Here is a 13,442-nt window from a genome sequence, read left to right on the forward strand (position 1 = left end):
AGGCGGGGGGGGGGGGGGGCTTGTGTGTGTGTGTGTGCGTGTGCATGGGCGCGGGGCGAGCGTGCGGGGCGGGGGCGCACCGCCCCCGGGTCCCCCCCCGAGCACCTCCCGGCTCCGCGCCGCCGCGCCGCCGCCACGGGGGGTCGGACACCCCGCGCCCCTCGCGGGGCGGCCGTGTGAAAGGCAGGCTGCGAACGGGGAGGGGGGAGCGCGGAGGAGGAGAGGAGGAGGAGGAGGAGAGGAGGAGGAGGAGGAGGAGGAGGAGGGAGGAGTGTGTGCGTAGAGGGAGGCGGGGGGGGAAGGAAACCCTCATGGAAGTATGAAGGAGATGGTGGGAGGCTGCTGTGTCTGTTCTGATGAGCGGGGCTGGGCGGAGAACCCGCTGGTGTACTGCGACGGGCACGGCTGCAATGTGGCGGTGCACCAAGGTAAGGCACCGGCCCGGCCCCGCCACCAGCACCGGGGGCAGCGCGGGGCCGGGGCGCCGCCGCCGCCGCCTCCCCCGCCGGGAGCCCCGGGGAGGCCGGGGGGGGTGGGGGGGTGGTGCGGGGGCGGGGGGCTTTGTTTTATCCCTATTGTTCAAAATAACGGTGTCGCCGCTGGCCTGGCTCGGCGGAGGAGCCGGAGCGGGGGGGGGGGAGCGCGGTGTGCCGAGGGCGGCGGTGGGGGGGGGGAGCGGAGTTGGCCATCAGCTGCGCCCCGGGGGGGGCACGCACCTCCCGGGACTCCGGGGTGCTCGTTACCGGGAGCCGGCAGGGACCGCCGGCCGCTTCCTTCCTTCCGCGGCGGGAGCGGGGGAGTTGCCCGGGGTGGCGGAGCCTGGTCGTGTCCCGTTCCCCCCCCCGCCCTCCCCGGTGCCCCGGGAAGGGCGGGCTGCCGAGCCCCGGGCCGGGAGGGGGGCAGCGCCGGGCTGGGAAGCGCCGCAGCCGCCCCCGGGGGTCCGGTGCCGTCGCCTGGGCCCGCTGCCGCACATGGCCCCGGGTAACCCCCCGGGGGGGGCCGCGGGGCCCGGAGCTGCCCCCTCCGAGGGAGGGAGGAAGGCAGCCCTTCTCCTGGCAGAGATACGGGCTATTTGCATTTTAAATGACTTGGAGCACGCCCCTGACGCACGGTATCGGGTTGGAAAGTTTGTCCTCAGGTCTCCAAACAACAAAAAAAAAAATTAAAAAAAATATGTATTTACTTTCGTTCAAATCCAGCAGAAGGGCATAGTGATTATCCTGCTTGGTTTGTTTTGAATAACACGAAGGTTTCTGGTCTCATCTGGCACGTCTGTTTTTCCATCTATTATTATCCTATCCATCTACCAGCGCATCTCCAGCCTCTTCCTGTACAATCTCTCCCTCGGTGTGTCGATGCACGCTCCCGTCTCCAGCTGCGAACGCGTCCTGCTCTGCCCGCCTGTCAGGCGCAGGTCTCTGGGTCTGTAGGTTGGGCTTGCTTTTGCTTTTCGTACGTTTGGTGTATCCATGCTCACGTCTTTAGTAAGAAGTCGCTTACAACTAGGTGACTGAAGGGGAGTTGAAAGGAGGAAGCGAAGCTGGCAGGGGATTTCTCTTCATTCAGAGCCGATTCTTGGGTGTCTCCTGTCATCAGGCAGCCTCTCCAGGGTGCCCCTGAGTGACCCGGCAGGACGAGGGTCTCTCTGGAAGGATGCTTCTTTCTGTTTTAATTTTGCTGGTGTAAGTCTTCCGTTCTTCCCTTTATTTATCAAATCATGCTAGAGAATGGGTGTCTTCATCGCGCTCTTTTTTTGGAGGGAGATAAAGGGCATCGGCATCCTTGCACCCGCTCCCAAGACTGATATGAACGCTTTTGTTTGCTGGCAAGACCAGTTTCAAATGTGCAATGCTTTTATTCTTTTAGGGTGCGTGTTTCTAGGCCCGCGCAGGTACGGAGACTGGATGTGTTTGCTGTTTGCTGCGGCGGCGGGGAAGCGGGCACGTAGCGTTGTTTCGGTAGAGTTGGAAGATGTTAGAAAAGTCTCAGAGAGGGCACGGCTTGTGTGTTTGGAAAACGCAACTGTCTATTTAGGGCTTCTAAGGGTCCTTCAGGATATAATAATTCATAAGGAGTGTAGCAGCATGTAGTGGATGTTCTTCAACCCTCTTTTTAAAGCCCGCTCATAAACCTAGCAGTAGTGTGGTGTTTTGGTAGGCTTTTATTTCTTAAATAGAAACAAACCACTGTAGGGGATCATCTGGGTCATCTATTCTCATTCCATGCAGTCACACGCTGGGTTTGGTATCTCTTTGTACTGCTCAAATATCCACAAAACCAAAGTTACCTTTTGAAATGATTGTACAGTTAAATGAAGAACCCTGTATTTTTTTTTTTTAAGCTTGTGTTATAGCTACACATTTGGGCTCATTCTTAAAAACACCAGTACCGTTTCTGTGACAAAGGTTAGAAATCCTAGTTTTCCAGTAAAAAAATTCCAAATGTAAACAAAACCATCTGATTGGAAATGAAGACTCTACTAAGGTAGTTAAGAACATTTACAAATCATATTTTCAGCTCTGCCTGACTTCTGTCCTGCATTTTCCTTATTTTCTTCCTTGTTTTCTTCCCTTCTGAAGCAGTGGGCACAGAAGCTCGCACTGGCTCCAGCTGAGTGCTTGCTTTTGGCCCTAAGCCCACTGCTAAAGATGGACCCAAGGCAGGCTCCTCTGTCATTGCTTTCATGTAGTTTCTATTTTCTTATGTGTATGCCTTGGCTCATCTTGCAGTCAGCTCTTTCAGTTTAACTCTACAATTGCGTTCGTTTTCCTGGCCGATGTGGAATAATAGACATTAGAGAGACGGAGAGAACCTATTGCGGGTCGTGTCTGGTCCATCCCCCAGGGAACATCACAGGATTGCTTCCAGCAGGATATTTTCAGATGCTTTGTCCAACCTAGTTTCAAATGTCTCGAGTGACTGGGATTCCATTCCAACCGCCAGTTTGCATTTGAAGGTGGAATAAGGAAGATATAATTTGTTCTTTCCTAGGAGACTCCTGTACTCTCATCTGAGATGAGTAGCCTTACTTCTTACCGCTATCTTTACCAGCCTCTGTTGCTTTAAACCCAGCTGCCTGGTGGCTAAGAGCCCTTTTGGGGTCAGAAACGCTTCCTTTGGGACTCAGAAAGACCACTCTCGGGCAATTAGAGGGAGAAGGTCCCCAAAGAAGGTGAAGTCTTCAAGCAGCATTGCCCCGTTGGAGAAGGGAGCTAATTTTCAAGAAGTGGGAGCTGCAGCTTGCAGAGGGAAACCCTGAGAGCATCGGTAGTGGAGCAGAAAGCAAGAGGGACACATGGTATAGCTGGATGAAAACAGCAGTTTGGTCGGGTCGTCAGCTGGAGACTTGTACGAACACAGAACCTCTTCCCAGGAGAAGTCCAAAAAAGCCTGATGATCTTGGAAGCATGCTGCGAAAGGCTGCCGTTGGATGTGGCTTGCAGACTTGAGGGTGTGTGGGATAAATGGGAGTTTCACTCGGTGTCTGTCTTAATTCTCACTGAGATGATTTCCTTCATGATACTGAGATTTTATCTTAGTCCTATTTATGGTTAAGGTGCTTCATAGCCATCTGTTTCAGAATTTTATATTTAGATCACTAGTGACACTTGAAAAGTTAAGGGGTAAGAAATTGCTCTGTTTGTGTTCGCTAGGCCAGACTTAGACACAGTTTATGAAGCACTCTATTCCCACTTAGGCTAGATTTTCATCGGAATTTTTTTATACTAGACATGAGCTTATTTGAAAACTTGAATAAATGTGTAACACTGGACCTCTTGCAAAAGGCTGTCTGCTGCTGCTGGATATGGAACCTAGAAAGGGGAATAAAATGCTGCATAGATGTAATTTTTGGTTTTGTCATCCATCTCTGACCGCTAACAGCTCTGGCAAACTTTCATATGCACCTGAGAAATTAAACAGTTGATTTAAAGATGGTCTAACGAACTCTCTTTGCTTTTCTTCCAGCTTGCTATGGAATTGTCCAAGTTCCTACCGGGCCCTGGTTCTGTCGGAAATGTGAATCTCAGGAGAGAGCCGCCAGGGTGGTGAGTACAAAGCACGCTTGTACTTAAACTAAATAGGTTTGTTCGATGCCCTTCACGTCTCTGCTGGAAGAAGTGTAGTCCCCTGGCAAAAGTGATAGAGCCTACTGCAATTGTAATCCCAGCCCTGCCTGTAACCTGCTATAGTTTGTTTCTAGAATAAGAATAAATTTATTGAATGGTTTTATACAATGCTATTAGACTTTTTGATGCTAAGGTGAGAGGTGCTTTTAAGCAAGTTATCAGTGACAAAATTTTTGAGTCTAGAGACCTCCATCTTCTCAAAAATAATGGCATTCTTCTAAAAGGTGGTTTCCCTGCTGCCTTTTCTGTACAGCTCCTCAGGAAGTTTTGGAGTGGAGGGAGGTTGGCATCACCTGAGATGCTGCTGTTCTGTCAAAGTTGTCATACTGACTGACAGGATGGATTGGCACTCATATCTCGCAGCAACAGTCTCCTGCATAAAGTCTTCCGAGTTTGTAAAACAGCAGAGAAAATGACAGGAAGCTGGATCAGGGTTTAGTTTCTGTCTAAGTAGCAATTTAGCAGTATAGAACACTTTACAAATGTTCTTAATTAATTCTGGCATTTCCCGGTGAGGCAGGAAAGTGGAAACAATCAGGCCAGGACTGCCTCTTAGGTCTGTCTATGTGGCAAAGTTATTTGTGCAGTAAACTAGGCTGTGAGTTTATAGCACACCAGCTACTCTGCAATAACTTCCCATGTGAGCCCTTATCAGATACGGCTGCACCAACCAGCTGCTGAGGTGCCGGGCTGTAGATCTTTAACGTGTTAGTTATGCCATGGATGCTGCTTTTGCCATACAGTAAATCCAAGCTAGCTTCCCCGCTTTGCTTCCTTAAAGACGGATTTAAATTAAACTTTGGCTTTCCTGAAATACAAGCGGCCTCAGTCAGCACAAACAACGTTTATTAATGCCTGCGCTGCCTTCTGAACTGGTTTAGCTAAATCGTTTCTGAAGTACGCACCTAGCGAAGCTGATGTAGGCGACCTCTGAATCTGCGGATCTGTGCCGGCCTGAGCAAATAGCATGCTCCATCTCAGCTGGGCTCTGCTTGCTGCAGTACAAAAGTTTAATCTGTTTCACAGATGGGCGAAGAACTTGGCAAAGATGAGTGAATGGGGGAATTAGGTATCCATACCGTGCTTTCTACAGTGCATTAACTCATTCCTCATTGGAAGTGGGAGTGTAAACAAGACCAGACTTTCAGACCTGAGCTCTTTTCCCATTGTAAGATGCTGCTTTTATGTGCGCTGCAGTAAAGAAGATCAAATGTGTCTTTGAATGGTTTTACATCCTGCAGATAGTTTCATAGCAAAGAAAGGAATTTGGATTTCATGAGCCTCCTTCCCCCCGCTCTCCCAACCGTGCAGGCAGAGAGGAGCTCTTCAGCGTTAGCTACGATTCAGTGTAAGTTGTAGTAGTACATGTACACACAAGTCCTCCTCACCTGCGCTTGTTGCAAGGACTGTAACTCTTCACTTGCACATTATACACTTCAAACCGCCTCCAAGGTATCACGAAAACAATACCCCCGCAGGCGGCTCCTTATTTAACTCGCTCTTGGTGAAATCTGTTAGACAACGCGTGGTGGGCTTCAGTCATGCCATTCAGTCCCGTGGCATTCAGCCCTGCTACTATAATAACTGAACAGTGATAATCTTCCTTCCTAAGAAGAGCTGGAGATGATTTCCTATCTAAATCCCTCACCTTTTCAGTTAAACACCAGCAGTCATAGCAACAGACATGCAGATGGGTACATACTTAAAAAGAACCTAGTTCTTTGATTTAGAGAACAGCATGATCAGAGTAAGGGAAATGAGTCAGGTCTTACAAGATCTGCGCGTGGCTCTGCTACTAAAACACTTTGAATCTGGGCTCTGTGGTCCAGCGAGGCTGGAGGGTATGGCTCTTCCATTGCCCCGGGGTTTCGCTGCTCCTTTCTCTGCCTGGCTTTCTGCAGCTGCAAAAGGGCCGTTATCAGCCTGCGGCCACTGCCCCCGGGATCTTCAAGGAGACGTGCTGCCGTGTGAGCGCTAAATACACTGGCAACAGCAGCAGGATGAATTGATATTTATATTTCTTTCGTAATGACTGTGTGGCAAACTCCTTTGAAAAACAGCAATGTTTTTCTTCCCACATCTGCCTTCATAGAACAATCTTAAAGCAGTTGACAAGCTTTGTCCATCACAAACATATTTATTGGCTAAATATTGACTTCTGCTTTGAAAATGAGATAGGGAGGCATGGAGAATATTACACTCCTTAGTGAGTGCTTTGAAACATAGGTCTCCTGTGTTCTGTATTGCTCCTTTGGAGAGATGGACTCCATCCCCCGTCAGCTTTGGAAGGAGAGCTCGGGAGCCCTAACTTCAGTCGGCAGGTGTAGTCGCTTGGTGGTAGATCCCAGAGTTAGAAGCCCCAGAGGATGAGGAGCTCTAACCTTCCCCATCACAACCTGCTTTAAATCAACCAAGCTCTGCTCTTTTCCCAGAGTTGAAATAAAAACCCCGGAGACTACCTTGGCCTATGCAGGTTGAATAAAAGGAAGAGGTACCGCTAATCCCTGCTCATAACCCCTCCTCAGATGCTCAGGTCCCTAAAGGATGCTGTGGACGCTATTGTGCTTACAGTAAGCAACTGAAAGCCCATCCACTTTGTAATCAAATTGTCTAGGAAGCCCGGTGAGCTGCAATGGCCAGAGGGCACTCATGTGAGGGATCATGTGAAGGCTTTAGCTGTCATTTAGAGTCAGGGCTATTAAAAGTCTTGTGTGGGGCCGATGGAGCTGTTAACCCCTCTTGTTACAATCAGAGCTTTGCTAATCGCATGGTGGGAGAGCCGCTTTGATCTGAGGGGTGGAGGGGAGAGCGGAGGGGCCTTTTCAAGTGCAAATTTCTTATTACAGTGTCTCAGTTAACCCAGTTCTTTTTCTGTCTTGGCTCTGCCGGGCTTTCCATAGTAATTGTGAGAGCAGCTCTCCAGCCCTCTGGCAGGCCAGACCTAACCAGGAGCAGCGAGAAACACCTCCCGTGGTCACCCATCCCTGTTTCAAACCAAGTCGCAGGGAAAGTGAGACGGGCTGCGATGACCGCACTGGTCTTTGTCCCTTCATCTCTTATTTATACGTTATCACAGCGATTTCATGCTTACCAAAGGTGCCTGTTTGACTCCCACTAAAGAATTTGAGGATCGGGCCGAGCCTCCTTGCTGCCCGTTGCACTGCAATCCTATTTATTACGCCTGTCTGTCCATGAGGTAAAACTTCAGCAGAAGAAATCTTGCTTGAGGAAAAACCACCTTTGTGGAAGGTCCTCAGGGACTACTCGGTGGCAGAGGCTTTTGCTCGTGGCAGAGGCTTTTGCTCATGGCCAGTTCTTGCTCAATACGTCGGTGGTTTTTGTGGTATGGAGCACCTGCCCCATTACGCTTGCCAGAGCCGAGCGATCGCAGGGAAGCGCAGGCAGGCGAGAGGGCCGGGTCCTGCACACTCATAGCAACTTAGCCTGCTGTCTTGCTTTGACACCAGTCACCTCATTTCAGAACTTTCTGATGAAGCATGTTTTTTCACAGAAAAGAGGGGGGTTTGGGTTTTTTTGTTTTGTTTTTTTAACAAATCAGACATTTCTACTAGGGAAGGAAAAGGGTTGTGTGTCACAGGTTTTCAGGCTTTTTTTAAAGTCAAACAAAACAAAAAGCATGTAGAAATTTTCCCTGAGTGATGCTATGAAAAGACAACGACCGTTTTCAGGCAGCTCAGCCTGGGAGGAGCCCTCAGGGCCGGCAGCGTGTTCCCCCATGCATGGCAACACACCCTGAAACCACCCCAGCTCCCACCAACGCTTCAAAAGGGTGTTATGGCCAGGGGAGAGCCCTCATGTGGCAATTGGCCGACATGGAGGCTGCTGTCAGCTGGGCAGGGCTGCAATTAGTGAGGGAAGATAAACGAGGGCACGGCCTCCATGTCTGCTGTGACCACGGTGCTGGGTTTCCCCAGCTCTCACCGTCCTGCTTGCTCAGACCTTCTCCGCGCCCTCACCTCCCTCCCCGCACTGGCCGTGAGGGACACCCTTTGGTGGGTTTGGCCCCTGGTAGAGGACGTGGCGTGTGTTCCCCCTCGTGGCCTTCCCCAAAAGCAGCCATTAGCGACTGGGCATGGAAAGGAGCGCAGAGTTGCTCCTGTCCCTCACAACCTGTCATGGCGCTGGGCCTGCAGCCTCCCACCCAGCATGGCAGCGCTGAGGGAGCTTCCTCCACCCTCACGGGTGGCAGGGACTCTCTGGTGCCGATGTTCCCCTCACGTCCTCCCCGTCCCACCTCAGCCCTGGGTTTGGGGGGGAGGCAGGGTGCCCACCCGCCAGTCTCTGGCCGCCATGGCCCCCCCACACCCCGCCAGCAAAAATGTCACGACAGCCTCACCCGCCTCTCATGAGACTGGAAAAAATATCGCAAGAGAAAGAGAGAAGGAAGGAAGGAAAGAGGCAAAGATAGATAATGGCTTCTTTTTATTTGCCTTCTGCTCTCTGAGTCATGGTTTTCAGTTTTACTCCCCAACCGCAAAGACAAACTTTTTTTTAAAAAGCCCCGTGAAAGTCAAGGTTCGCTTGTAGCCCCGTGGCTCTTAGGCTGAGGCTTTAAATACGTCCTCCTCAGGATGATATCGAGCTGTGTCAGAGAATCTTTTTGCACCCAAACCGGTCTCAGCCCTTCTTCCACTTCCTCTCTTTGAAAGCAGCCCCATCTTTCATAACCATGTTGTAAATGAATCATCTCTTTTCTGGCCCTGCGCCCCTGGGAGTTAGATTAAACTTGTTCTTTCTGCTTAATTTCAAGAGATGTGAACTGTGTCCCCACAAAGATGGAGCCCTGAAACGGACCGACAACGGAGGTGAGTACCTCTGCGCGGAGCCGGGTATGTCGTGCAGAGCCTCCGGGGACTCGGCAGCTGTCCCAGGTGCAAAATAATTCATTTCTGAGCCTGTGTCACCAGAAAGGGAAGGCTGGAGGCTCCAGAGGAAGGAAAACGTTCTGCTTTTTTCTTACAAAACCTCATTTCTGAAGCCTCCATGGCAAAAAGACCTTTCCCTGGGGGGGAACCTCTCTGACCTCTGGCTGGCATCGAAGCACAGCCCCTGAAATGTGCAGTTCCTTGAGTTTAACCTCGCAGGAATCCGTGCACGATCTGGCTTTGTTTACAGAAATGTGGAAGTTGCTGAGTTATTTGCTGCACGCTTGCAGAGCAGCAGCGTGATCCTCAGGTTAACAGAGCCTCAGCCTTGAGTCCCCATCCGAGAGCAGGGACCAGGATGCAGTAAAGATGTTTTTCTCTGCAGGACTTCTCTGCTCATCGTTGATGCTTCTCGGCCTCTGGTGCTGTGAAATACTGCGGAGTCTGATTTCAGTTGTCAGAGCTTGTAGCTATTGATGCTACTGGCTGTATAGATCAAACTTCATTTTTCTCAAAATCTTATTTTTCAGAAAGGCTTCTGTACCTACCTGCCTCGTACCTGAATACGCAAAGAGTTAAATTAGGCAAGGAGGTCTTTATTCTGATAGATCCCATGTTTAAGGAAGAAGCCCTAAGTCTAGCAAATGCTAAAGCTGGTTGTAAGTGCCAAGAGCCTTAGTGCAATAGCACAAGTATTGTGTTGGGGGATCGTTTTATAATAACATAGCATCTTCTTCCAAACGTGTTATTACATGGTTTGGTCAGGTCTGTGTAGACAGGCACAAGAAGTGTTACAACCATGTCAGTGTACAGAATTATATAGCCCAAGTACTTACAGTGCCGTGTGATTCTGTAATAGTGGAGTTTGGTTCTGCCTGCCCGGGTGAATCCATCCTAATTCTAGCTAAATCCTTCCAGTGCGGTAGCCGTACCGGTATGGATCAGCCTCCAAAGGCTCCTGACCTTCAAACTTTCTCAGTTCTGTCCTGACCGGATGGAATTTCAACTTACACATCTGATTTGGGCAGTGTCTTGGTGGATTTAGATTTTAATCTAACTTGGCTTGCTGAAAAAGAGCCGCTGTTAGCTGTTGATAACAGCCAATAAAGGGAGCTTTGTTTCCAGTGACATGGGACTACACGTCAAACCTGTCCCATCAGCATCATTTACTGCTTGGATGCTTTTCCTGGGTTTGGTTAGGTCTTCAGTTCTTGGTCTCATGTCCTGAGAGGGTGCTTTTAAGAACGATGAGCATTGTACTTTTCTTTTCCCAAAGAAATCTCTGCTTTCTTATTTAATCTGGAGGTGGTATTCGTCTGTCTTTCACCCACAGAGGATTTGATTGCTAACCAAGTTACAACAAGCAGTATTTCAAATCTAACATCTAACTTAAGTTGGCTCCCTTCCTACACTCTCTTCCTTCTCTCCTTCCCATGCTTGTCTGCAGCCCTGTCTGAGTTTAAGACTCTTCTGGGTTGCCCCATGTGAATCTCCGCGCCCTGTCTTGTTTGCTTCCCCAGGGTGGGCTCATGTCGTCTGTGCTTTGTACATCCCAGAGGTGCAGTTTGCCAACGTGCTCACCATGGAGCCAATTGTTCTGCAGTACGTACCCCACGACCGTTTCAACAAGGTAAGGCCATCTCCTGCTCCCCCAAGCCTACTTGCCCCACCTTGGCTTTTTGGGATCATCTTATTCTACCATGTTTCCTGTCCAATTTATTTGAATTTCCAGGTACTCAGATTCCTTTAACTAACAAAGTAAATCCCCATTCCTGAAAGTAACTTTTTGGTCCTCCCTTTCTGTCTTCCCCAACTCCCTGCAACTTGAGCAATCTCCACCTTGGAGCTGCGTGTTGGTTACTCCACATTTTGATCTGACACAGGTGTTATTTGGGGAGAAAAAGAAGATGTGTGAGTTTTGTGCATGCCACTGAGAAGTAACCCAGAGCTGTTGTCATAGGAGGGAGATGACTGGACACAGAGTTGGCTTTGCCTCCTGATGAACAGTGAGAGTGAAGGAGACGTTTTGTCTGCCTCTTTGAGCACTTTGCCTTTTTTTTTTTTTTTTTTTGCAGACCTGCTACATCTGTGAAGAGCAGGGCAGGGAGAGCAAAGCAGCCTCTGGAGCATGCATGGCCTGTAACCGTCACGGCTGCCGGCAAGCTTTCCACGTCACCTGGTGAGTTCCTCACAGCATCGCCCCACGAATAGCCCCAGCTATTGGTTTTACTGCCATGGCTTTGAGGCCACACCACATGGGTGGTGTGGAGAGTTGGGCTAATCACCCTGGGTTGATTTTGTGCAATGGGTATCTCATCCTTGCTCAGTTTGTGAGGGGAACTTCCCCAGGAAGGCTGAGGTTTCACCAGTGAGCCTTCCCTGCTGAGAATGAAGCCTGGGGATTTCCCTAAGACTGTGTGGAATCCAAGAAGAGAAGAGATGAGTCACAACCCAGGAATGTTCCTTCTCCAGCAGAGCACATACAAGAGTATCATCTAGATGATGTGATTTTAAGGGCTGATATCCTCATGTACCCTCGCAGCCTGGAAACAACATTACCCATCAGCAGAACAGGGAGATTCCCAGCTTTACACGGATTCCTTGCTCATGATATGTCTTTCGTTGGAATCGTTACTGGTCTCCCAGGTCTCCCTTAAGAAAAACAAAAATTGCAAGACAATCTGGTAGAAAAGTACTGACAATTTTGAAGATCTTAGTATGAATTAAAAATAGTCTGAACTTTTTCCCCCCTTCTTGCATACCATTTGCCAAGCAGAACAGGAAATTTCAAGACCCTGCCTGGGTATCCTGAACTGTTCTTTGCCCTTTGATGTGATGTGTGGTCTGGTTGTACAATTTGCTTTATCCTCCTCCTAATTGCATGTATTTCAGTGCCCAGATGGCTGGCCTCTTATGTGAAGAGGAAGTCCTAGAAGTCGACAATGTCAAATACTGTGGCTACTGCAAGTACCACTTCAATAAAATGGTGAGTTTCTTCATCCCTGCAATGGAGTTTTGTTGTCACGTGTAAGGCATTGTCTTCATCCTAGATTGTATCTCTGTGCTCAGAGCAGTAAGAAATGCCAAGAACGCATAAACAAGGTCTGCAGCCTGCTTCCCTTTTCAGCCATTTAGTCAGTCACTTAGGAATAAAGATTAATTTGTATTTTGCATTTCTATAGCATCCTTAAACCCATTTTCAAATGGGTTTGGACTTCTCCGACCCATTCTGTATGGCTGGAAGATGAGTCCCAAGAAAGGAGAGCAGCTATGATGCTCCTGGGAATCAGGGGTATAGCTCAGGCACCCTGGGCAGGAGGGTGTAACAGAACAGCCAAAACTTCTGCCTGAGGACAGAGACAGCCCGGGAGAGACGTGGAGTCATTCACTGTTTGGGGGATATTTGGGGCAAAGGACTTCCCCCTATTAATTACAGTACCGAGAGGAAAGAGAGGAACCCTTTCCTGTTCTGCATAATTAGTAGACACCTGCTCTCCCCCCTCCAGCAGAAAAGGAAACTTGATCCTCTCACTACAGCTTTATGTCTCAGTGCCTCCTTTGTTGCTGGCCTTTCCCACTTTCCTTCCTGCTTATCAGTGCTGTCACATACAGTGACTGATGTCTTGAGCTTCCCCTCAAAGTCAAACTGGAGGAACCTTCCCTGCCCTTCAGGTACCCTCAGTATCTGACATGAGTGTAGCTCTGTATCAAGTTTAGTGATGCTGAGAAGGATAGCAGGACTTCTGCTAGTGCCTGGAGTCTGAGAACAGGGCGTCCTTCCACACACCCCACTCAAGACTGAAAGCTGGACACTGCTGTTCAGGACTGGCTTGTCTGAGCAGCATTGCTCCTACCATTTATCTTGTTGTTTACAGAATGGTCTCTTAGCAGCTGCGCTTTTCTTCTTACAAGTGTCAGTGTGCATAGGCCACCAGGAACCAAGGAACTGGGGAGTTAGATCTACATACTGTTTGTAAGCCCGCTAGTATGGTATGCACTGTGGTCCCCGTGTCAGGAAGCAGGCTGGGCATCATTTACTGTAACTCTGCTCACTGTGACGGTGAAAGCTGGACTCTATAACACTGTTTCCTCTCTCTCTCTGTTTTTTTCTTATTTCTCCTGGTCTCCGTGTCTTCTCCCCTTCCCCACTTACCTCAGAAGACCTCACGTCACTCTGGAGGTAGCTCCTTCATTGCTGGAAGAAGGAGCCGATCCACGTCCCCTGCTCAAGAGAAGCATGTGTCCCACCACGAAAGGCCAAAGAAGGTAAGATCTGCACAGAGTTTGTCCATCCAGAGAGGCAGACTCATGTGGGATGGAGGTGAGAAGGGGAAGAGTGTGCAAAGAGCGCCGATGGCTGCTCAGGTGAGCCCTGACTCTGCAAAGAGTTCCACAGTCAGAGATCTGAATAGTGGCTGCGTTTTTAAAC

At 49.5% G+C, this 13,442-nt stretch overlaps 1 protein-coding gene across 3 annotated transcripts in view; it reads left to right on the plus strand.

Annotated features, from left to right (window-relative positions):
* Positions 1 to 297: 297 nt before the first annotated feature.
* Positions 298 to 13,442, plus strand: part of MLLT6 (MLLT6, PHD finger containing) — a 46,308-nt gene continuing 33,163 nt past the window's right edge. Inside the window, exons 1-7 of one of the 3 annotated variants that reach the window (XM_054801747.1) lie at positions 298 to 428; positions 3,967 to 4,046; positions 8,899 to 8,953; positions 10,534 to 10,643; positions 11,089 to 11,192; positions 11,906 to 11,999; positions 13,172 to 13,279. In XM_054801747.1, coding sequence (XP_054657722.1) covers positions 320 to 428; positions 3,967 to 4,046; positions 8,899 to 8,953; positions 10,534 to 10,643; positions 11,089 to 11,192; positions 11,906 to 11,999; positions 13,172 to 13,279 — 660 coding nt within the window. In that variant the 5' untranslated portion in view covers positions 298 to 319. Of the gene's footprint in view, positions 429 to 1,318; positions 3,452 to 3,966; positions 4,047 to 8,898; positions 8,954 to 10,533; positions 10,644 to 11,088; positions 11,193 to 11,905; positions 12,000 to 13,171; positions 13,280 to 13,442 lie in introns of those variants that run through there. The other 2 variants (XM_054801748.1, XM_054801749.1) reach the window with 2 other exon arrangements.

This window comes from Grus americana, chromosome 22 (assembly GCF_028858705.1).
Source record: "Grus americana isolate bGruAme1 chromosome 22, bGruAme1.mat, whole genome shotgun sequence".
Taxonomy (NCBI): Eukaryota; Metazoa; Chordata; class Aves; order Gruiformes; family Gruidae; genus Grus; species Grus americana.